The sequence below is a fragment of the Nomascus leucogenys genome, chromosome 17 (assembly GCF_006542625.1).
Source record: "Nomascus leucogenys isolate Asia chromosome 17, Asia_NLE_v1, whole genome shotgun sequence".
Classification (NCBI taxonomy): Eukaryota; Metazoa; Chordata; class Mammalia; order Primates; family Hylobatidae; genus Nomascus; species Nomascus leucogenys.
The window spans coordinates 501,761-527,559 of NC_044397.1; the positions used below are offsets into that span (position 1 = coordinate 501,761).

Below are 25,799 nucleotides of genomic sequence, written 5' to 3' on the forward strand. Positions count from 1 at the left end.
CCCCCCTCCCCCATTTCATGTTGGACAAATGTGACCTCTAGGACCTCACTACTCAAAGGGTGGTGTCTGGACCGGCAGTCACCATCTCCTGGGAGCTGGCGAGAACTGCAGACTCTCTGGCTGAGTGCTGAGTCAGAAGCTGCTTCCTAACAGGCTCCCTCAGTGATTTCTACATGTAGTCAAGTGTGAGAAGCCCTGGGCTAGGGCCCTTGGGCCATATTCTTTATAGTCTGGGTGCCAAGCTTCTCTTATCCATCATCCCAGGAGCACCTGTTTGAAAGCCTTTTCCACTGGTGTATCTACTTCCAACTTTAAGCCTTCTCCAAATGTCTAGAATCTCTTTCCCTTCCCACATGAGAAGCAGCAGAGAGCTGTATCTCTCCTGTGCCTTGATGGGCCCCCTGTGGTCCTCCATACCTATCTTTGATAATCCCAATCCAAGTTTTAAACTTATCCTTGCTTTCTCCTGATAAGCCAGGAGAAAGCTCACCACCCTCACCGTGATGAGATGTAACAAAAATGAGCTATCTCTAGTACACCCCACTTTTATGAGACCTGTCTCAATGGTACTAATCCTGACAGGATGTAGACACTCATATGACCAAAGAATTAAGCAGGATTCCTTTTAGACAAGCTTTCCTTATAAGGAAACGGGAACTTCTACAACTCTGGCTAACTGGCAGAACCACAAATTGTGAAACAATTCAAGCTTCACTCTTTGAGGTCACATCCTCTATGAAAACTGGTATATGCCCACGTGACTGCCTTAGCATGTATTTGGTGTCCCTTTCCAAAAACAAGGAACTGTGCCTGTGCGGCTCTCCTCCCAAGGCATGCAGAACCTTCTTTGCTTCAGAGTAGCCATGATATATTTCCACCACGCCTGTGCCCTGGATGAAAGTGGAGATTTTCAGGATTACGATTCTGGGAGGTTAGTGAACAGGTGCTATTCCTTGCTCTCAGAGGCAGATCCAATTATGTCCACCCAGTTCAGGCTGAAGGAAATATATTTCTATTTTTTCCAGAGTGTAGAACACTACTTTGCATACAAAAACCATCTCTGGGAAGTTACAAAGTCATTTATATAGTTTGTTGTTGGGTTTTGTTTTTTTGCTATTGAGAGAAAAGAGAAAGGTAGAGAAAGAGGTTGAAGGTAGGGAAGGCTTGGGGAACAGAACCTTGTTTGGCCATTCCATAAAGTAAATCACCATTTCCAAAATTGATAGAGTAGTAAGAAACATTAAAGTTATAATCCCCTCTTCAAGGAGCTAGCAGCTTAAGGAAGCAAACACAACACATACTGCCTCTGGTCCCATAATAATGTACAGGTGGGCCCTCTGCAAATTCCAGGGATGGTGCAGGTCTCTTAGTACATCCACCTGGTTCACTTACAGGTCATCCCCCCTGACATGGTTTGGCCCTGTGTCCCCACCGAAATCTCATCTCGAATTGTAATCCTCTGTGTCGAGGGAGGGATCTGGTGGGAGGTGACTGGATCATGGGGCACTTTCCCCCTGCATGCTGTTCTCATGATAGTGAGGGAGATCTCATGAGATCTGATGATTTAAATTTGGTGGTTTCCCCCATGCTCGCTCTCTCTCCTGCCACCTTGTAAAGAAGGTGCTTGCTTCTCCTTTGCCTTCCACCATTATTGTAAGTTTCCTGAGGTCTCCCTAGCCATGTGGAACTGTGAGTCAATTAAACCTCTCTTGTTTATAAATTACCCAGTCTCAGGTAGTGTCTTTATAGCAATGTGAAAACAGATGAATACACCCCTTATTCAGAAATGTCAATTTCTGTCACTTAATTCTTTCTCTGGTTCTGCCCTTTTTAAGTTAGTATTGCTCTTAAATAGGGGGAAGTCTACTGGAGATCCACAAGCCTAAAATGATGTGAAATCTTGAACATTCAATCTCTGTATTACTACTTAAAATGACTGGGATTAAAATGACCATTGGAACCTCATACAATATTTAGAATCAGACCACAGCAGCTATTTCAACCATCAATGGCATTTTATTTTGGAAGTTTCTACGCATTACATAGGTATTAACTTCCTTCCTCTCCTACTCCTCTCCCCAAAATCCAGAAAGTTATTTTTATACATAAACAACTGAACATATAAAAATCTTGGACCTAATTTCTCTAAAGTCTTGGGTTAAAAGAACTTGAGTGGCAGCTTCTCCTTTCTGAGAGGACTACTTCTTAAGGAGAATTCATGGTCTGTCCTCTGCTCACTACAGATTTCTCCTCTTCTCTGGGAAAAAATGGTCAATGCTTCTGCTTCCTTTTAATAAATTAATTTCTTGATTATTATACATTATTATTATTCCCCACTTGACACCTTCTTAGAAATTTGATTGTTGGATGCGTTTTTCATTTGGCAAAAATTCAATGTGGCTTTGCGTGGGATGTCTGAAGTGTCAGAAACAGCACTGTTGATGTTCTCGTTTTGAGAGGGAAAATATATATAGAGATGCATACATTCCTTAGAAGAACAAATGTAAAAGACTGAAATAGGGTGTGCACAGAGTTAAGAGGGCTGATAGACACTACTTGGTTTGGAATTCTGTGGCTGTCAGCCATCGAGGACTGCAGTGTAGGCCAGAATATAAATCTCCTTAGGAAGAAGTTTGGTTAGGCAAAACCACTGAGAAATGACAGTGTCTGCTACATTGTTCGAAGTATATCAGAACAGACACGCACAACAGGCAGCATTATGGTTCATGTGTAGTAAGTAGTCACCTATCGATAAAAAGGGCATTTGTGCAAATGCTCTGGCAACCTAGGCACTGGAGGAAGAGAAAAGAAGCATCCTATTAAAATGTACTTCCATCTCTAACTCACCCAAGACGCCAGGCCTAAGCTTCATGATTTGCAAAGCCAAAATGAAATTTAGCATTACATGTCATTCTATGTCATCTAGAAGCTGGTTCACTGGGGCCATCTCAGAAGAGCTGCTCAAGAGTGTAGCAAGTCTACCCAGAAGGGTATGCCTTAATGATCTTCACATCGTCCACAGGGCGGTCCTGGGAGTTTGTTTCTACCATTCCCACACGATTCACCATTCCTATGCCCTGGCACACTCGGCCAAAAATGGTGTGTTTGCCGTCGAGCCACTGGGTGGGGGCGAGGGTCACAAAGAACTGGCTGCCATTGGTGTCTGGCCCCGCATTGGCCATTGCGAGAATTCCAGCCCCTAGTGGGAAAAAGGAAGAAAGGAAAGAGTATAAATAACCCCACAGGTCCAGTGTAGAGCTGCTGCCCCATCCTAGGGATGAAAAAGCACCCCAGGACTTTGTTCTGGCCTCTGTCCAGACCCAGACAACCCCTCAGGGCAGGCTCTCTGCCCTGTACAAAGGCCATCACTACACTACTCTGACGACTTCATCTTCCTCGTCCTCACCTATTCCCCAGCCTTGACCCCTGATGCTCCTCACTAACTGTGGACCATGTTCCTGACTGCCCTCAAAAACCCAGCAAGGTTTCCTGTTTCTTTGAGGACACTTTTGATATCCTGTGACCTTTAACAAGTAGTTAGAGTCTAGAACACACCAACCAGCGCTCAGAATTGCTCAGAACTTTGTGAGAGGCACCACTTTCCCTAATCCACCAAGGCACTTCGTGGCGCCATGGCTGGGCAGCTAACTGGCACCATGCCACGGTGTCAGGCATTCACCTTGAATCATGGCCAAAAGAGTGAGCTTTTAAAATCCCCGTTCCTACCCAGTCCAGCTAAATTATACACTTACCCGTGAATTTCAAGTCTGGATGAAGTTCATCTTCAAACTGTTTGCCATAGATAGACACACCACCTCGACCTGCCCGATTAGAAGATGATACATGAATCAGCCAGTCACACATTCTATCTCACAGCAAGAATGATGGCCCAGGGTCAAAGGATTTCTCAGAGTAGAGGAAAGGAAAAGGCAGTGACACCCACCCCACTGTTAGGTATATTGCAACTACAGAATCTAGCACTAATAGCACATTCAAAGCATTGGTTTCATTCTGATAAGACTTTCCTTTTCAAAATAATGCTATTTTTTTCTGCACATTAAAATAATACATGTTCACTATCAAAAAGGTAGAAAACATAGAACATTATCAAAAGAACATTAAAATCCCCTGTAACCTAACCATCTAGAGATAACCACCATTCATAATCTGATGTGTTAAGAGGTTTTGCCGGGCGCGGTGGCTCACACTTGTAATCCCAGCACTTTGGGAGGCCGAGGCGGGAGGATCACGAGGTCAGGAGATCGAGACCACAGTGAAACCCCGTCTCTACTAAAAATACAAAAAATTAGCCGGGCGTGGTGGTGGGCGCCTGCAGTCCCAGCTACTCGGAGGCTGAGGCAGGAGAATGGCGTGAACCCAGGAGGCGGGGCTTGCAGTGAGCCGAGATCGCGCCACTGCACTCCAGCCTGGGTGATAGAGCGAGACTCCGTCTCAAAAAAAAAAAAAAAAAAAAAAAAAAAGAGGTTTCATGATTTTTAACATTTTTATGAGTATTTTAGACATGAGTGCCCCAAGTCCTAAGCCCGCGCCCATCACAGACATTGCTAATCAATCAGTATTCTTCTCTGCTGAGCTAGATTTGCCTCTGAATGTTATCAACCCACAACTCAGGAATCCATTATTAATTAATCAGTAATAGCCCAAGAGTTGAAACCTATTTGCCACCGTTAACCTAGGTGATGGAAAATAAAATTCATTTAAGTTAAAGCTATCCAGCTGAAGGAGAAATAGCTGGTTTAAGTGGCAATGTGGCAGAAAGCGACATTACAGTAGGCAGAGTCCACTGAGAGGTGAGGCAGTACATCATAAAGAGAAAACAGGGCCAGGTGTGGTGGCTCGCATCTAGAATCTCAGCACTTTGGGAAGCTGAGGTGGGAGGACTGCTTGAGGCCAGGAGTTTGAGCGGGCAACAGAGCGAGACCCTGACTCCACAAATTTTTTTTTTTTTTAGAGATGGGGTCTCGCTATGTTGCCCAGGCTGGTCTCAAACTCCTGGCGTCAAGCAATACTCCCGCCTTGGTTTCCCAGGTGCTGGGATTATAGGCGTGAACCACTGCACCTGGCTCAAAAAAAATTTTTTAAAATTCAGCCAGACATGGTAGCACGTGCCTGTAGTCCCAGCTCCTTGGGAGGCTGAGGCAGGAGGACTGCTTTGAGCCCAGGAGTTTGAGGTTACGGTCAGCTATGATCACGTCACTGTACTCCAGTCTAGGCAAGAGGCAAAACTTTGACTCTAAATAAATGAATACAGAGAAAATGAAGAAACATGGGATTGGGAATTATTTGCTAGCAGCATCACCACCAAATGTTATTTATATTATGCCCACAAGAGCAGGGTACTGGGCTGGATACCCTAAGCTCAGGCAGGTTTTGTTCTAAGAGCAAAAGGATGTAAGTTAGGCCAGGCACGGTGGCTCATGCCTGTAATCCTAGCACATCGGGAGGCCAAGGCAGGCAGATCACGAGGTCAGGAGTTCGAGACCAGCCTGGCCAACATAGTGAAATCCCCATCTCTACTAAAAATACAAAAAAAAAATTAGCCAGGCATGGTGGCACACACCTGTAGTCCCAGCTACTTGGGAGGCTGAGGCAGGAGAATTGCTTGAACCCGGTAGGTGGAGGTTGCAGTGAGCCGAGATCATGCCATTGCACGCCAGCCTGGGTGACAGAGTGAGACTGTCTCCAAAAAAAAAAAAAAAGGTTGTAAGTTAAACATGGTTTTCTCACAGGAAAACATGTCAAAACAGGAGGCAACTTTCCTAACCAATACTAATCAATTATGTAGTCAATCACATGCCTTATTGAACTACATTGGTTTCTCCCAGTTGAACAGTCACGACAAAACAGCCTAGAACAAGGTAAACACTGGATTGGTACTCTGCTTGCCCCGCAGCCCAGTGCTGGCAGCTCACTTCCTCTACTGCCTGCTATAAAAGTAGCACCAAGTCCACCCCCAAGGCCCCTGGGCATGGCTAAGGTGTTTCCATGGTAAAAATCCTTTGCTTTACCTTTTAGTCAGCTTCACCACAGGGAGCCTGTCACAGCCCCCGTTTCCTTTCCGGAAGAAAACACTGTTCTCATGCAAAGAGGAATGGGGGTGAATCCTAACAGACTAGGGGAAATCTCCCACTTGGCCCAGGCTACCATGCTTCTGGAAAAATACTGAACCATACTAAACTGTGTAAAACTCATTCCAAAAATTCCAACCTGTCAGTATACTTCCAAACAGCAATTATATAACCGATACGTTCCCTCTGACTTGATCCTCCCCTTTGCTTGGTCCTTTGGCAACCACTAGAGTCAAGGTTCCTGGCTGGGGTTACCAGAGACTAGAGAGAGGGAGAGGGCTGTGGGGCCAGACGCCACAGAGGCCAGGCTCTGCGTGCAGGACTTGAGTGAGCAAGCTAAGGATTCAGTTCAGTTGTACGCTGTCAATCTGTGGCCTGAGCCTTCAAAGTGTGATCCTGCAACCTGAGGGCTGCCAGAACAAAACCCCCAGGACTCTGCCCCTCTAGGAATGGAAACCTCACCACAAACAAGAAGTGCGTTAAGGAATAGGTCAGTCAAGAGTCACAGATGGGCTGGGCGGGATGGCTCACACCTGTAATTTCAGCACTTTGGGAGGCCGAGGCAGGCAGATCATGAGGTCAGCAGTTTGAGACCAGCCTGACCAACATGGTGAAACCCCATCACTAATAAAAATACAAAAATTAGCCAGGCGTGGTGGCACGTGCCTGTAATCCCAGCTACTTGGGAGGCTGAGGCAGGAGAAGCGCTTGAACCGGGGAGGCAGAGGTTGCAGTGAGCTGAGATCGTGCCACTGCACTCCAGCCTAGGTGACAGAGTGAGACTCTGTCTCAAAAAAAAAAAAAAAAAAAAAAAAAAAAGAGTCACAGATGAAGTGGGCCTCAGAGGATACAGGAGGAAAGAGCATGGAGATCACCTTTACTCAATATGCAGAGTTTTCATAATATCTTACTCATAATATGTTTTCTTTTTTTTTTTTTTTTTTTTTTTTTTTTGAGACGAAGTCTCGCTCTTTCACCCAGGCTGGAGTGCAGTGGCGCAATCTCGGCTCACTGCAGGCTCCGCCCCCCGGGGTTCACGCCATTCTCCTGCCTCAGCCTCCCGCGTAGCTGGGACTACAGGCGCCCGCCACCGCGCCCGGCTAATTTTTTGTATCTTTAGTAGAGACGGGGTTTCACCGTGTTAGCCAGGATGGTCTCGATCTTGACCTTGTGATCCGCCCACCTCGGCCTCCCAAAGTGCTGGGATTACAGGCGTGAGCCACTGCGCCCGGCCAAGACCTGTTTTCTAACCTTTGATTACAGGTTAGAAAAGAACCTTCAAGATTCTTTACTGGCCAGGTGCAAGTGGCTCACACCTATAATCCCAACACTTTAGGAGGCTGAAGGGGGCGGATCTCTTAAGCCCAGGAGTTGAGACCAGCCTAAGCAACACGGTGAAACCCGTCTCTACAAAAATTAGCCAGGCGTGGTGGTGCATGCCTGTAGTCCCAGCTACAGCTACTCAGGTGGCTGAGGCGGGAGGATCACTCAAGCCCAGGAGGTCAAGGCTACAGTGAGCTGTGATTGCGCCATTGCACTCCTGTCTGTCTCCAAAAAAAAGAGATTCTTTTCCTCTTCTGTCCTCTGTCCTCTCTTGGGATCATTTATCCAATGTATTTATTTCAGACACGCAAACATACAAAGAATAATATGACCAACATCTATGACCACCTCCACCCCCAAGAAATAAACTATTGCAAATCCAGCTAAGACCCCATGCACACACCCCACTGCATCTCTCCCCACCACTCATTCTCCTAAGAGCTAACAGCTGATTCAAAGAATCACATTTTCCTCTCAGGTAACCACTATTCTGACAAGAATTTGGCATTTCCATGCATTTTCTTTTTTACTACACATATATGTATCCCTAAAAAAAAAAAAAAAAGTAATGCTGTTTTGCATGTTTTTAAGCTTTTTTACTACACATATATGTATCCCTAAAAAAAAAAAAAGTATTGCTGTTTTGCATGTTTTTAAGCTTACATAAGTGGTATTACACTTTATATATTCTCAACACTGTTGGAGAGACTCATCCACTTTGTTCCAGGCAGGTCTCTGTAGTGTCCACCTCACTGTATGACCATAATGCTCTGTCTTATCTTTTCTGGTGTTGATATTCAGGATCTTTCCAATGTTTTGGCTATTATCGACCATGCTATAAAAACTATTCTTATACTGTCTCCGAAACTCAAGTGCAAGAGCTCTCGGGGGCCAATACCTCACAGGGGATACATAGGGTCATAGTTTGAGTATTTCATCATTGCTAGATTTTTCTAAATGCCTTATTGAAAAGGATGAACCAACATGCACCCCTCCCTGCAGCACTCTCACTCTTACTGCTCTAGGTCCTTCTGTCAGTCTGAGAAGTGTGAGACCTCTTGTGGTGTTTTAAACTGCATTTCTCTGAAGTTTGGCATGATTTCATGTTTACTGGCTTATTTAGCTTGTCCCCTCTGTGAACGGCCACTCAGTGGTATGACATTTTGGAATTGATACATACAGTCATCCCTTGGTATACTCAGCGGATTGGTTCCAGGATCCCTGTGACACCAAAATCCCTGCATGCTCAAGTCCCACTGTGGGCCCTGAGAAAACTGTATGGACCTCCATGGTTCAAACCCATGTTGGTCAAGGCTCAACTGTATACTATGGATACTAATCCTCTGTCAGTGAATGTTTTGCAAATACCTTCTCCCAGTTAGCTTTTTTCACTCTTTTAATGGGATCTTCCAATGAACAGAACCTTTGCAGTTAAAATTCCTTAACCTTCTTATGATCTGTGTTCTTTTTTATTATTATTATTCCTTTTTTTTTTTGTTCCTGAGACAGAGTTTCGCTCTTGTGACCCAGGCTGGAGTGCAATGGCACCATCTTGGCTCACTGCACCCTCCGCCTCCCAGGTTTAAGCAATTCTCATGCCTCAGCCTCCCGAGTAGCTGGGATTACAGGCATGCGCCATCATGCCTGGCTAATTTTGTATTTTTAGTAGAGATGGGGTTTCTCCATGTTGGTCGGGCTGGCCTCAAACTCCTGACCTCAGGTGATCCGCCTGCCTCGGCCTCCCAAAGTGCTGGGATTATAGGTGTGAGCCACTGCGACTGGCCTGTGTTGTTTCTTAAAAACAAGACACAAAAAACCCTTTTCTCATCCCTGTGACTCCTGTGATGTCCCTTCTTCCTCCTCTTAGTCACTGTGGAAACCTGTCAAAATGATGTCTAAGGCATGGAGCGTGCACTGTCTTACACCAAGATGACCATACTTGGTGCTACTTGTCCCCGCCCCTCCCACCCCACAGTTGATGGGACAATAGATTAATATCCAGCCCCACAGATGGGCAGTGGCCTATAAGGAGATCCAGTGGGGCACTTGACACCAGAGGGCAACTGACCAATCAAAGCCTCTCTTCTGGCAAAAGCGCCTCTAACAGACACTGTCCATCAGTAGTTTCCTGAGCATCCCCAGCCTCCTCCTCCACAGCCTGCCTCAACCTCAGAGACAAAAAAGGCAGGTGCTGACAAGTCCATTTTGCAGACAGGCGTGGCCAGATGAGCCAGTTGTGACTTACTGATACAAACAGAAGTGCTGAGTCAAGCTTCTGAGAAAGCTACAGCTTTCCTGATAAAAAGGGACAAACACACTCTTTTGTCCTTCATCTACAGCTCTTTCCCATCTTCCTTCTTTGAAAGTAGGGTGATGCCAGAACAGCAGCAGCCATCTTGCAATCATAAGACTAACAAGTTCAAGACCAAAGGCCAACACATTACAAATGAAGTGGAAAGATATGGCAAGCCTAGATAGATCCCTGACAACTCTTCTGGGCCGGTGAAGAGATGACAATAGCCGCTCACTTCCAGATGTTCTGTTGTGTAAGAAAAAAACAGCCCATGGGATTACGGTTTCTGTTACTTGTAGCCAAAAGCACTACTACCTGACACAAGCGCTGTGTTAAAATACCAGACGGGAACAATGCGTCCTCCAAGGGGCTTTGTGGTTCTGAAGATGCTGGAAGATGCTGTCTTCTCTTTCTCACTTGCCTTTGGGGTCAGAGACATCTGGATTCCAGTTCTGACCCCACCAATTACTGTTTAACCTTAATCAAGACACTTTCTCTCCAAGCCTCCGTTCCCCTGTCTGCAAAATGGGAGTAGCAGTAACACCTATGTCTCACAGGCTTGTTATGAGAATTAAATGAGACAGCATATGGAAGCCATCTAGTGTAAAACATGTAGCGTCAGTGATGAAGAGCCCCTTTAACTGAGGTAACCCGAGCATTTTCTCTGAGAAGCTGCTGGTCATGATTCAAAGTGCCACCTCGGGAGGCAGCCTGCCTGGGTTTACTCAGTTCCTCTGTCCTCGAATTTCCACCACTCCCTCGCTGCTGCTCACTCTTTGAGGAGAACCTTGCTTCTTATTTCACTGAGAAGAAGGAATTATCAGAAGAGAACTTTCACATGCTCTCACCACCAAAGCCCCTTCCCTTCCTACACCTCTACCCACCTCCCTTCCCTAAGACACTGCGTGAATAAGCTGTCCATGATTATCCCACCACCACGTACCCAATCCCACTCACCTTTAAAGAACTCAGCAACTACAACCTCCCCCTCTAGTAGACCAATTTTTCTCTTTCTAATGGATCATTCCTGTCAGCATTTAAACATGTTATTGATATTTCCTATTTTAAAAAACAAAACTCTATTTCCAACTATCCTCCTGTATATCTACATCCCCTCACAGAAAAACTCCTTGAAAAAGCTGTCAGCACCCAGTGTCTCCACTTCTCCCCATTCTCGCTTGAACATGTTCCATTCAGACTTCTGCCCCTCAGCGCTCCGCTGACACTGCTCTTGTCAAGGTCGCCAGTGACCTCCACGTGGCTACACCCAGTGGTCAATCCTCAGCGCTCACTTTACTAGATCCACACTCGATGTCACCCTTCGGCTTGAGCTGCTGTCTTCCTCTGGCTTCCACAACTCCACATTCTCCTGGTGTTCCTCACTGCTCACTAGCAGCTGCTCCTTCTCCGCCCCTCCGCTTTCACAGGTGTTACTCAGGCCTGCGCTACTGGGTGAAGACCTTCCCTTCCAAACCCGGCTCCCTGCCCCTTTATCTTTCACAGGTGTTAGCCCAATAAACCTCTATCTTGGTGTTTGCTTCCCAGAGGACCAGAACTAACACAGCTGCTATCACTCTAGTTCAAACGACAACCATCTCCAGCTTGAATAGGAATAAAACTTTCCCACTGGTCTCCTTGCTTCCAGCCTCGCCTCCCTCTTTCCCCACCCTCTATTCTTCACATGGTAGCCAGAGGGATCCTTTTCAAACAAGCCTAATCACAGCACTCCCCTGCTTGAAACCCTCCATCAACACTGCATCACTCTGAGAACAAAATCCACAATCCTCACCACAGCTTACAAGACCCCCCTCTGCTACTCTCTGAGCTATCTCCTGCCACTCTCTCAGGTGTTCCAGCTACGCTGCCCCTGTGCCGTTTCTTGCCAGGCACGCTCTGGTCTAAGGCCTCTGGCTGCTGTTCTCTTTGGAGTGCCCTGGCCTGGACGGTCTCATGGACCACCACTTCATTTAATTCAGAGCTATGTTCAAATGCTCCGAATTTGTCCGAGAGGTTTCCCTAATCACACTCTCCAAACCAGCACTTCCTCACCCTCTAGCCTAGTGGTTCTCAACAGGGGGTGATTTTGACCCCTGGCGACAGTGGGCAATGTTTGGAGACAATTTGGGTTGTCACACTGAGTGGTTCTATCAGTATCAAGTAGGTAGAAGCCGGCATGAAGCTAACCATCCTTCAATGCACAGGACAGCACCCCCACCAACAAAGAATCATCCAGCTCTAAATGTCAATAGTGCCTAGGTTGAGAAATCCTGTTCCATCCCGGCAGTACATTCTTTTTTCCATATCATCTGCCATCCCTGAGAGTATATTATGTACTTTTTCATTCTCCGTCTCTCACCAGAACGAGAGCTCCGCGAGGGCTTTCTTATTCACTGTTGTATCCCCAGCTTTTAGAAGAGTGCCTGGCCTACAGGAGTCTAATAGGTATCTATTAAATGAATTAACAATCAAAATAAATAACAGTCACATTCGTTTGAGCTCCCACTTTGTGTCAAGCCCATGCTAACCACCATACCAACATCGGCTCATTTACTACTCACAACCAGCCTAGGAGGTGCACGTAACCGCACTCCCGACAGGGGAGCTGGCTCAGCCAGGTAACGCAACTCCTCTACATTTAGTAAGTGTTCATGTGAAGCACAAGGCAAGCCCAAGCTCCACAGTCCTGCTCTCCACCCTGCACCAAACTGTCTTGCCATACTCCACAGCTGGACGAAATTTCCTCAGATTTGTCTTATCCCAGACTCAAGAGTCCCAAATGGTCCCTGAGTCATGCTTAATCAAATCTGAACTCCTCTGTCCAGGAGTCTCCATTAACTGGCCCCAAACTGCTCCTTACTGTCCCCTAAACAGGCAGTTCGGAGATCCGTAAATTTTATAGGGGCCTTAGAATCACATTTGATGCACTTGTCCTGGGCATGGAGAGGTGGCTGGGTGATGTCACAAGAGCCAGTCTGGAGTGCAAGATGTGACACCTGGGGTGGTGGGCTCCCTGCCTGCCCCTGCATGCCTCTGTCACTCCTGCCCCGTACCTACTCTTCTTCCTAAATCCAAAATGCCCTTCCCTCTACTTCCCAAGACCCATCTCCCATACGCCTCCTTCCCATCCTAATCTCATTCCATTGTACTTTTTCCCTTATTATGAATTACTCCAACCTATATTATATACATAATCCACACCATACTATCATACATTTGCATATTTATATTATCCCTTTCTAGATGTTTCTTATAATGAATAGTTTGTTTCCTAGCAGGGCAGGGAACTGCAAGGAAAAAGAAAATGCCTTGGCTTTTAATGCTTAAGTGCTTCTCACAGGCCTTAGAATAGCACAGGATACCCAGCAGACTCTTGGCAAATACTCATCAAATGAATAAAATTAACAAAGCTTGCTGTTCAACACGTTAAATTTCAGGTGTTCCTGGGGCTACCAAGAGGAGAGATGAAATCAAAGTGAGAGTGACGCACAGGATAATCAGCGTATAATTAATCACAGCAATCACAGCAGCTGGTGAGCACTGTGAGGCCAAGTGCAGAGCAGGAAGAGCTAAAGGAAGAACTTGACAGGATGTTATGTCTTACAGAGAGGAGAGAAAGGTTAGTAGAAACAGATAAAAGACACTCACAGGGCTAAGGAAAGAGCCTCTATAGTTATTATAATATGGGAAAGTCGAAGGTAGAAAAATGGTTTAAAATGAAATGAAGCAGGAAGTCAAAGGGTATTTGAATTGACAAGGCATCTGAAAAAGATGTATTACAAGAAAGCATGTGGAAAGAATGGTTCCACAGTAGTCAGACTGAGGGACAGCTGGGAATGGAAGCGGTACATCAACTTGCTGAAGAGCCCAGGATGTCAATTGCTGCCCATCTGAGATGTTTAGCAAAAAACATGTCACCTAATCAGCTAGAAAATATGAACTAGCGACCCAAGAGAGCCTAACTCCTGCTTGCCTTCCACCACAGACCTGCCAGCAGGCTGCTCAATCATTCATTATACTTGAGGCTGGGTGCAGTTATTTGAAGATCTTTTGAGTGATTCAATTTCATTAAAATTACACCATGGAAATGTGACATTATGAAGGATCATGAACCAACTACAGAAATATAGAAAAGCTCTGGCATGAGCAACTCACACCTGAGTCACTTCCAATACTTGTACCCTAATCATGGACTCTCAGTTCACTGGTATTAAGAATTAAAATTTATTTCATAACAACATGAGGGGGGAGAGAGGAAGAAGGCAGTAAAGAAGTACATCAAAGTACTGACGGAACCCTTTCAGACAAAGAAAGTAGAATGAAACAGGACTAGACTTGGCCTCCCTGTTGTGCCGAACCCCTATTGACTCCAATGGGGATGGCATCAGGTTCAATAGGCCGAAGAGACCTAATGCCAGCAAATGAGACATGGGGTTTTATTGGGGACTTACATATAGGGGAGAGAGTCCAGTGGTGGTGGAGAACCACAATGGCTTGCAAAAAGCATGCGGTTTATATAGCATTTCCACTTAGCACCTTCTCCCTAACAATCTCCACCTGGCAATCTTCATTCAACTCAAAACTCGGGGCCTCAACCCGTGTGCGGCCCATGTTTCACAGGACGAGCCAGGGGCTCAGATGTCCCTTTATAGACAAGGAAGGAACCTCCAGGTTGGCTACTCCTGGATTCCCTAGCTCAGAACACACATTCAGATGGGTCTGCCATACAGGGTCATTCTAAGGGTATGCTTCAGTTATTGCTCTCAGGCACGTTTACCATATGCTCCCAACACCCAATAAAGTGAACACACAAAAATTAAAAATTAAAAAGTCAAAAGTTCACCAGCATGAACCAAATAAGAAAAGGGAAACAAACATGCTAAAATTGTAAAAAGAGTCAGCCAAGAGGAAAAAATAGAAAATTCTTCCATCTGTATTCCCTGAAACTAGTAACCAGGAAAGAAATGTCATGCTGAGATTCTCACAAATACCCTCCAATTCTGAGAAGCCAACAGGGGAGTGCGTGAGCAGCTCTGAAAGGAAAGCCCTTGAGGGCAGAAGCCCACACATATCACAGGGGCTCGGGAGTGGCAGGGCAGGCACACAGGGCTGGCCAGCTTCCAGGGTGCTGGGCCATACTTGGGGACTACCCAGAGCCTGGAGTGGTGACAGAGGGACACCACTGGCTGGTGGAGGGGGCTCTGGGACAAGACTTTGAGGGAGTCTGGGAAGACAGAACAGAGTCTAGCCCTCCCACAAGGGGCTCCCTCTGCATGAGGTGAGCTCCAGTTCTCTCCCACACCTCTTCAGGCTAGAATAGAAGTGAGAGAAAGCAAACTAACATTGGAGGTGGGGAAGACAACCAGTTCCACATAAGTGGGGAGAATGACAAGGAGACTCCACTTACACTGTATCTGAGCAAGTAAAAGGTGGGGATAATGTGGGTGCTGACATCAAGCATGGATAAGATGAAAACAAATGGCATGGAAACTAGGCAAACATACCACAACCAACAGAAGGACAGAAAGGAGGAGGAGAGAAAGGAAAAGAAAACCCAGGTACTCAGCCTGGGAGAAAGTGGCTTCTCCATGGCTATCTCAAGCTGTGGATGATTCAAGAGAAGTAAAAATCTAATATAACAAAAGCTCAAAGACAAGATAATACACCACAGAATAAGATGAAAAGACTGCAGAGCGAAGGAAACAAATTTAGATTCAAATAGCATCAGTAATGAGCTAGTAGATAAATTAGAGCAGTAAAGAACAGAATAGAAATGACTGAAAATTGAGTAAGGCATAGAGTAAAGGTCTGAGATTATTTTAGTGAATGCAGGTAAAAAAGAAAAAAAATCATATCACACAATCAAAAGAAATATGATAGATACGGAAGGCAAAGGTGACGAAACAAATAACAATATTTCCTGAAATAGAAAATCCAGTAAGTATAACAGAGAAAATATTCAGAAATAGAAATCAAAAAATTATCCCTGATGTGAAGGAAGGAGTAAATCTGGCCTCAGTATTCTCCAAAACCATATTCAAAAACCAGAAGGCAGCCAGGCATGATGGCTCATGCCTGTAATCCCAACATTTTGGGAGGCTGAGGCGGGAGGATCACTTAGGCCCAGGAGTTTGAGACCGGCCTCAGCAACATAGTGAGACCTCAACTCTATAAAAAATTTAAAAATTAGCGAGGCATGCTGGTGAATGCCTGTAGTCCTAGCTACTCGGGAGGCTGAGGTGGGAGAAATGCTTGAGCCCAGGGGATGGAGATTGCAGTGAGCCATGATTGTACCACTGTACTCGAGCCTGGGCCTAGGTGACAGAGCAAGATCCTGTCTCCAACAAACAACAACAAAAAACCAAACCAGAAGGCAATTGATCAGAAATGTCTAAAAAGATCTCAGAATACTATACCCAGTTATGGTCTTTTTTTCTTCCTTTTAAACATTTTTATTTTAATTTATTTATTTAGAGATAGGGTCTCACTTTGTCATTCAGGCTGGAGTGCAGTGGGCACAATCATGGCTCACTGCAGTCTCAACCTCCCAGGTTCAAGTGATCCTCCTACCTCAGCCTCCCAGTAGCTGGGATTACAGGCATATGCTACCATGCCCAGCTGATTTTTTATTTTTTGTAGAGATGGGGTCTCACTATGTTGCCCAGGCTGGTCTTGAACTCCTGAACTCAAGTGACCCTCCTGCCTCATCCTCCAAAGTGCTAGGATTACAGGTGTGAGCCACCATGCCTGGCCTAAAAAATTTATTTTAAAAAAGGAATTTATCTCTTACAGTTGTGGAGGCTGAGAAGTCCAAGGTCAAGTGGCCACATTTGGTGAGAGCCTTCTTGCTGGTGGGGACTCTGAAGTCCCAAAGTGGCGGGGCTGAACGTGCCAATGTGCTATCTCTTTTAAAGTATAAAAGTAACAGGCAGAAATTCTCAAACATGAACGAGCTTAAAAATACAGCACATTCCAGCTCTTGTAACAAAAAACCACTGGACAATTGTGATCCTTGAGCATTCTGAAATAAAAAACCAAAAAACCACTAGACAAGAAATCTTGCCCTCCAGCACTTGCGAAGGTAAAAGCGAAGCAAATTGTGAACACTAAACACACTGAAACGTAGGACCCACACTGTAGCTGAAGGAATGATGAGTGCAGAACAGATGATAATAAAACTAACAACAAAAATTAAAGTCAGGGAAAAATAAGAATGGGTAGAAATTTAAGTACTAATTGCCTCATCTTTCATTGTAGGAAGTCAAATATTCTGTTCTATATATATGAAATTAAATGTCATATGTTCTGTTTTAAAAACAATAGCTTATATATCCTATTTTTTTTTAAACTATTTCCATTTATCCTGTCATCCCTTAAACCAGACATGATGGGCACCAGAAGTTAACACTGTTCCTTTCTGAAAGGTGGGATATTTAGGGATTAGTTAATGATGGTTAGAAATCTTTAGGAGCTATGCTTATGAATGATTTTTCCCCTTTTCTCTGCTTTCTTATATATTCTGTATTTTGAAATGCATCCATATACATTAAAAAAGAACAAAAAAAAAATCCAAAAACCTGAATGCTTCTGACCATAGATGATAAATCATGAGACAGTTGACAAAAAAGAACAAGACTGAGAAAAGACTCTGCTACAGAGAAAACCAAACTTGTTTAAAGGCAAATGAGCAGAAATTAGCAGAGAAAAAGCAGACTGAGAAGCAAGGGCCCTTGAAATGAGTAAGGGTTCCACCAGTTCACTAATAAACCCCATCTAAATGCCAGTAACTCCCAAATTAATACCTCCATACCAGGTCTTTCCCTGAACCCCATATTCCTGTCCAACTACTTACTCATGAGCATAGTCGGCCCTCCCTACATGTGGGTTCTACATTCATGGATTCAACTAACCGCGATTGAAAATATCTGGGGGGGAAGCATCTGTACTGAACATGTATAGAACTATTTTTCTTGTCATTACGCCCCAAACAATACAGTGCAACAACTATTTATAGAGTGTTTACATCTTGCCCCTACATCTATTCTCTAAACAGCAGCTAGAGTGATCCTTTTATTTATTTATTTATTTGAGAGGGAGTCTCGATCTGTTACCCAGGCTGGACTGCAGTGGTGCGATCTTGGCTCACTGCAACCTCCATCTCCCGGGTTCAAGCAATTCTCCTGCCTCAGCCTCCCGAGTACCTGAGATTACAGGTGCCCACCACCCCGCCCGGCTAATTTTTGTATTTTAGTAGACATAGCGTTTCACCATGTTGGTCAGGCTGGTCTTGAACTCCTGACCTCAAATGATCCAATCGCCTTGGGCTCCCAAAGTGCTGGGATTACAGGCGGGAGCCACCGTGCCCAGCCTAGAGTGATCCTTTTAAAGCATAGATCAGATCATGTCTTTCCTTTGCTCAAAACTCTCCAATGGCTCACATCTTACTCGGAATAAAACCCAGTCTCTACCATGCCCTGTAAGGTACCATATCTTATGATTTCCAGCACAGGTTCCTGCCTCAGGGCCTCTGTGTTTGCTGTTCCTTCTATCCAAAATGTTCTCCCCACAGTTACAAGGTTCACTTTCTTACTTCATTCAGATCTCTTCTCCAATAATGTCAGAGAGGAGTTCCCTGACTTTTCTACTAAAATTCCATCCCCACACCCTTTTTCTGCTTTATTGAGAGCAATAGTTCTGTCTCTTTGTTTATAGGTTATCTCCCTAGAGCTTAAAAAAGTATCTGACACAAAACAGATACTCAATATTTGTTAAATGAATGAATCGATAAAATAACCCAGGATTTTATTATTCTGAAAATATTATAAAGTCTTTCCTTCTTATTGATCAGACTACTTGCATCACTATAATTCAGACAAATATTATTTGTTCTTAGTGAGCAGTACATGTAAGTTATGAAAAACTCTACCAAGCCTAGGAGTAAAGGTTGGTTTCCGGTCAATTCCACACGTGTGTTCGATGAAGGCAGGCGTTGTCACCAGAATCAACCAACACAGACCTTAGTAAGTAGAAAAGAGAGAGCTCTGGCTGCCTTATCACTTATTTATGACAGAGACTTCAGAAACTAATGTTGGCTTTAGAAAAAAAGACGAAAAGGGAAAAAAAAAAAGAAAACATAAACTAATGTTGGCTTAACTGTACCTGTCCCTGTTGGGTCACCTCCTTGGATCATGAAGTCTTTGATAATTCTGTGGAATTTTGTGCCATTGTAGTAACCTCGACGAGCCAACTCAGCAAAGTTCTTACAGGTCTTTGGAGCATGCTTCCAGTACAGCTCCAGCACAATGATTCCCATGCTGCAGAGGGAGAGGACAACAGCTCCAGTAAAGAACAAGGTCAGGGCAGACAGGAGTATCATGGGACTGCTCCAGGACTCTTGATTTTCAAGCTTGTAAGTCATGAAATTGTGATAACCACTGGATTTCATGCTCAGCAAAGGAGAACCCCACAATACAAGTAACATAAACACCGATTATCTTTTTTGAGTAAAACATGCAGGTGTTCTGGGTACTTCTTTTCAGCAAAATATAACAAGCATGGAGAACTTAAAATTCTAATACTATATATATGTGTATATATATATATATACACATATATATATCTGATTATCTGAAACCAATATAACCAACCCCTAAATTAGGAAAAAAATTCTTACACTTAATTTTTAATTTTTTTAAAAGAGAGACATTAAAATATCAGTAGTTTATATTTATTTAGAAGTTTCTGCGTGGGAGTAGGGACTAGGCAGACGGAAAATAGGAAGATGTTTAATGAATACCTTTTAAAAACTTTTGTATTTTAAAAACTTTTAATAAAACGTACAGTTTGTGTTTGTTTGGGAGGGAGTATAACAAAGGCAAAACCTGGTAACTTTGAATCTTTGCACCTACCCAATAGGATGAGTGCTTTTTCCTCCCCAGTACTACTAAAAGATAAGGAAGAGGCAAGAGAAAGGACGAGTGCCTTCCCCTCTACTCCAGCACATACCTAGACTTTAAGCTCCAAGGATGTGACAATTTTTTTTTTTGAGAAAGGGTCTCCTCTGTCACCCAGGTTACAGTGCAGTGGCACAATCTCAGCTTATCGCAACCTCCGCCTCCCAGGCTCAAGTGATCGTCTCACCTCAGCCTCCTGAGTAGCTGGGACTACAGGCACCCATCACCAAGCTCAGCTAATTTTTTGTATTTTTTTGTAGAGATGGGGTTTCGCCATGTTGCCCGGGCTTGTCTTGAACTCCTGGGCTCAAGCAATCTACCTGCCTTGGCCTCCCAAAGTACTGGATTACAGATGTGAGCTATGGCACCTGGCGAGATGTGAGAAGTGAGTCAACTCTGTATAGTCTGGATACCCAGTGCCTTGCACAGTGTAAACACTCTATAAGTATATGAGGAATGTGCTAGAAAATAGCTAACAGCCTTTCTGCCTGCAATTCATCTTTCACACCGCTCCCATTCAACACAGATTGACAGTTACTCTGTGCGTGGTACCGTTTCCCTCATGAAGCTTACATTCTGGTGGATATTTTCTTTTTTTTTTTTTTTTTTTGAGACAGAGTCTTGCTCTGTCGCCCAGGCTGGAGTGCAGTGGCGCAATCTCGGCTCACTGCAAGCTCCGCCTCCCGGGTTCACGCCATTCTCCTGCCTCAGCCTCTCCGAGTAGCTGGGACTACAGGAGCCCGCCACCATGCCCGGCTAATTTTTTTTGTATTTTTAGTAGAGACGGGGTTTCACCGTGGTCTCGATCTCCTGACCTCGTGATCCACCCGCCTCGGCCTCCCAAAATGCTGGGATTACAAGCGTGAGCCACCGCGCCCGGCCGGATATTTTCAAAATATTTCAGAAAGTAGCCTTTTGGAAAGACAATCAGGAAGTACATATACAATTCTGAAATGTGCATACCTCAGCAATTTCAACTTCCAAGTATCCTCTAGGAAAATATACAAAAGTGCCTAAGGATACAATATGTGCAAGGATGTTCATCTCAGTATTTGTCATAGCCAAAAAAAAAAAAGGAAGCAACTTAAATGTCCTTGAAATAGGAAATGCCTAAAATATCAACTATCCATACTATGGGCAGCTACCTGAATTACTGAGTGAAAGAAAACCAAGTTACAGAAAAAACATACATACAGTATGATCATATGATCCCATTTTTTTGTTAAAAAAAAACATAAGAGAGAGGTTTATATGTACATAGAAAAAGGTCTGGACAATCATCCAACAAACTGTTGATAGTGTTTTCAGGAAGGAGGTGGCTTTCACTTCTTACTCTGTATGTCTACATTGCTTGGATTTAACAATTTATTTTGTAACTTTAAAAAATACCAACAGGAGAATTCAGAAATTACAGATTGGAGGCTGAAGATGTAGAATTTTGCCATATAAGAAGGTGGGGAAGATGGCCAGGGAGCATGAAATGAACAGCATGAGCAAATAGAGGACTGGCAGAACCCTGCTTTAGCTGAAAGCAGCAATGGGCAAGAACAGAAAGGCAGAGGACCTTGGCTGCTCCCTGGCTGTTGAGGGGAGAATGGCAGGGAGACAAGGGACAGATGAAAAAAATCACCTTGAATGTCAGGATTAATAAGTTTTTACTTTATACTGTTATAGCAGCAAGATGTTATTAAAGGTTTTTGAGCAGGATCCCTTCCTTGTCCTACTTTGTAAGGATCACTTTGAGCTTTTTCCAAAGAGGCAATAGAAGGAATAGAGCTAAAGAATCTAGCAAGGTGAGACGGGCACACCAGGCTCCAAACGAGGTTCTTCCAGTTACTAGCTGTGTGGCTTTGGTCAAGGCTTTAATCTGTAAATTCTGGCGTTTCCTCCTGCTAATATTGAAAGGGAGAAAGTTAAATAACACCTTCATGATTTGGGTTGCTAAGATTAAACTAAATGAGATGACATACAGCGGGGCATGGCGCCAGCAGGTTGGTTATCACATCACTCTTTGATAGCGGGGGAAATGTGCTTCTTCCTGTATTTTACTGGAATTTGTTTCTACAACTGTACTACTTATCACGTAATGTTTACATGTCTGTCTCTTTCATTATACCGTAAGCTCCTAAAGGCAGGGCTGTCTGTGTTTTATCTACCTCTGTATCCTCAGAATTCATATCCTATGTGCCTGGCTTGCGGACTCATTACACGCTTGTTGAATGAATGAATGAATGAATGAGCTGACTGGAGGAAGGAGGACAATCAGGCAGCTGTTGCTGAGACCTCAGCACAAGACCCCGCGGAGCTTGGACGCGGGCGATGGCGGTCCCCTCTCAACCCTCGGGGGGCCGTCTCGGCCGCGGCTCCACGCCCCTCCACGTGGAGGCCGGCCTCCCGGAGGAACGCGCCAGGAACGGAGACCCGTGGTGAAAATCCAGCTCCGCGTCTCCTCGGCCAGCCCCAGAGGCCCGAACCCCCTCACCTGGTCTCCAAGTAAACGTTGGGTGGCTGCCAGGAATCTGGGGGAATTGCCGCCATAGCGAAGCCGGCGGCGGAATGCTGCTCTAGCAGTTGCTACTTCCGGCGTCGATTAGCTGGGGACCCGCCGCTGCTGCACACTTCCGGTCCCCGCCGTTCGATACCAGGATTTGGGTGGCCAGGACAAGGAAGAGGACGGTCCCTTCTTCCAATGCCGGGAAGCTGGGGTGGGAGACGAGAAGAAGCTGGACGCAAGAACAGAGAAAAATGCAAACTTCATTCGCGGTGGTCTCCAAGCAGCGATACCGCGCCACTCTGGGTGATCTGATTGGTTCGTTTAGGCATGGAAGGCGGGAACAACCAGAAAAGCTGCGCTCTGGTTGGAGTTATGTCCTAACATTAAATTCGAAGAATTTCTTAGTCTCACAATTGGGCAGGGACGGAAAGGAGAGGCAGAGGATGAAAGGGAATAGTTTAGAGATGCCAGTAAAGAATTTTTGTAAGGCGCTGTACGATGTACACAGTGCTTGCACTTTCTTATCTACTCCACAAAACAATTCTATAAGTAGACAGTATTATTACCATTTTTCAGATCTGAAAACAGACTCGGCAGTTAAATACTTGTTTTTCCATAGTCATAAAGCAAATCTGAGCCTGCAGAATCCAAAGACAAGGAGTCTGAGGAGAAAAGAGAGGGAAGGGGCAGGAAGAAAATGGGAGCTAAAGAAAGGAAGAGACAGGAGAAAGCAGGACAAAGGGATCAGAGCAAGAACAAGGCTTAACATTGGATGGGATAGATGGTACCTGAAAGTTGTTAGGAGGATTTGCACAGGGCCCGGGGAAGAGAAGCAAATTAGAGGAGCTATAATGTTTGGAGAGAGAACAAAAATGAAATAGAATAACTAAAGTTATGCTGTAAATGCTTTGCACACCATTTAATAATGATGGTTGAATGTTTACCATGTGCCAGGCATCAAGCTAAGCATTTTATTGCGTATTTTCACGCTTAATCTTCAAAACTCCACAAGGTAGATATTACTATTCCCATTTTACTTTGAGGAAGCTGAGCCTTACAGATTAAATAACTTGCTTAAACTACTACAGCTGGCGCACTTGTGCTCTTAACGACAGTTCAACTATAGTGTCCCTAATTGTCAACAAGGAATAAGGATGTACAAGGTTGTAAAGATAAACTAGACAGCTCCTTGAGAGAGGAGCTGGGCCTCCTTCATCTTTGTGCTCTTCTTGCACAGTACAGAGCACAGGGTGCTCAGCTTTTGTTGAATGAATAATGAACGGAACACTACATTTTAAACTGATAAATGCTAAAGTATAATTTTTACACCTCCTGTAGTCTCAAGTTCATGCCCACCTTGTGGCCCTTGAGCTGGATGAAAAAGTCTTAATCCTTGGTCTGTTTAGTCTGTTGTTAATTTAAGTTGCCTTTCTCTGGACTTTATGTAGTTCCTTACTCTATATCTTGGGAGGCATATGCCATTCCCAGGCTCCAATGTCTGAATATTGAAAAGCCACCCCCAAGATCATGATCACTTTCTTCCTAAATCTTTTACTGCAGCTCCTACCAGTCACTAGGCACTGAGGAGACAGAGATGAGTCTCACACACACACAGTGCCCTGCCCTAAAGAAACTCACATTCTAGGAGAGATGGGCAACTAAATACATAGCTGTAGGAGTGTGGAATGAGGACTGTAATAAGAAGCACACAGTAGGTTGGGTGCAGTGGCTCACACCTGTAATCCGGTACTTTGGGAGGCCGAGGCGGGCAGATCATCTGAGATCAGGAGTTCAAGACCACCCTGACCAACATGGTGAAACCCTGTCTCTACTAAAAATACAAAATAAGCTGTGCATGGTGGTGCATGCCTGTAATCCCTGCTACTTGGGAGGCTGAGGCAGGAGAATCACTTGAACATGGGAGGTGGAGGCTGCAGTGAGCAGAGATTTTGCCATTGCACTCCACCCTGGACAACAAGAGTGAAACTCTGTCTCAAAAAAAAAAAAAAGAAAAGAAAAAGAAGAAACACACAGTTTTCCCTGAGCTCTGATTACTCCAGAGTAGGTTTGGACAGTCAAAAATTTCCCCTGGAGTGATAGCCTGGGTTCAGATCCAGAAAAGAAATTGGAGTTAGCCAGAAGCCATGAGGGGTCAAATCAAATCAAGAAATAAAATGTCTCCAATTCCTCAGAAGCCCCCCTACCAATCATTACCCATTCCTTCCTCCCAAAGGGTAAACCACTTTCTGCCTTCTAATATCATAGATTGGTTTTCCCTGTTTTTGAATTTTATATAAATGGAGTTATAAAGTACGTATTTTTTTTGTGCCTGGCTTCCTTTCCTTAACAATATGTTTGTGAGATGTATTCATGTTGTATGTAGTGGCCATTTTTCATTTTTCCTTGCTGTGTAGTATTCTGTTGTGGAAACATACCACAATGTATAATGGTGCTGTGGTGGATATTTGTGGATGTATCTTGGTGCACTTTTGCATGAATTTTTGGGAGTATATACCTAGAAGCAAAATTGCTGGGTCATAGGTAACATGTATAATTTAGTAGTTAACACTAAACTGTACCAAAGTGCCTGTAGCAATTTTTTTTTTTTTTTTGAGAAACAGTCTCACTCTGTTACCAGGCTGGAGGGCAGTGGCACGATCTCGGCTCACTGTAACCTCCACCTCCCGGGTTCAAGCGATTCTCCTGCCTCAGTCTCCCGAGTAGCTGGGACTACAGGCGCACGCCATCACACCCAGCTAATTTTTGTATTTTTAGTAGAGACAGGGTTTCACCATGTTGACCAGGATGGTCTCGATCTCTTGACCTTGTGATCTGCCCGCCTCGGCCTCCCAAATTGCTGGGATTACAGACGTGAGCCACCATGCCCAGCCAGTGGCTGTAGCAATTTATGTATGCACCAGCAGCCTGTGAGAATTGCTGTTGCTCTGCTTCCGAGCCAACTCTTAGTATTGCCAGCCTTTTTCCTTTAAGGAATCCTGAAGCCTCTATAACAATATCTCAGTAGTAATTTCACTAGCAACTAATGACAAATGAAGTTGAATTCTTTTTCCATATGTGTGCCATTTAGATATCCTCTTTGTGATATCTTTTTGTGTTCAAATCTTCTACCTATTTTTCTATTTGGCTATGTTTTCTTATTTATAAAGTTCCTTATATATCCTGGACAGAATATAACACTGGAAAGTTTCTAATTTTAACGTAGTCCAACATATGCATTTTGTCTCCTACAGAACATCTCAGTGTTGGACAGACATTATTGGACATCTCAATATCGCAGCTCTATAATTCTGTTTTGTTTTTATCATATAGATCTTCAATGCATCTAGAACTTATTTTGGTGTATGGTATGAGGTAGGAGCCAAGTTTCATTTTTTTCTATATGGATATACAATTGACCCAGCACCATTGATTGAAAGCATTATCCTTTCCTCACTCCTCTATTTCACCTCTTTGTCATATATCAAGTGTCCATATATGTGTTTTCTGGTTTTGGTCTCTCTATTCTGTTTCATTGGTTTCATACATTTACGTCACTGTCACACTACCTCTGTAGCTATAGCATTAGTCTGAACCCAGTAGTATTTTGTTTGCAGATTTCTTGTAGAAAACAGTTAAGAGCTTTGGTGCTA

At 44.3% G+C, this 25,799-nt stretch overlaps 1 protein-coding gene across 1 annotated transcript; it reads right to left on the reverse strand.

Moving 5' to 3' along the window:
* Positions 1 to 1,995: 1,995 nt before the first annotated feature.
* Positions 1,996 to 23,911, reverse strand: PPIL1 (peptidylprolyl isomerase like 1). Its single transcript, XM_003276903.3, has 4 exons — positions 22,138 to 23,911; positions 18,862 to 19,016; positions 3,753 to 3,821; positions 1,996 to 3,199 (listed from the first exon to the last, which is right to left on the reverse strand). Exons 1-4 carry the CDS (start codon positions 22,191 to 22,193, stop codon positions 2,979 to 2,981), a joined length of 501 nt encoding a protein of 166 aa, XP_003276951.2. The 5' UTR covers positions 22,194 to 23,911; the 3' UTR covers positions 1,996 to 2,978.
* Positions 23,912 to 25,799: the final 1,888 nt, after the last annotated feature.

Excerpts from the sequence above, each read along its gene's own strand:
- PPIL1 (XM_003276903.3), bottom strand. The coding sequence starts at position 22,193 with ATGGCGGCAATTCCCCCAGATTCCTGGCAGCCACCCAACGTTTACTTG. Across the intron at positions 3,822-18,861 it reads AGGTGACCCAACAGGGACAG|GTCGAGGTGGTGTGTCTATC; the intron begins GTACAGTTAAGC and ends CTAATCGGGCAG. Across the intron at positions 3,200-3,752 it reads TCCAGACTTGAAATTCACGG|GGGCTGGAATTCTCGCAATG; the intron begins GTAAGTGTATAA and ends TTTTCCCACTAG.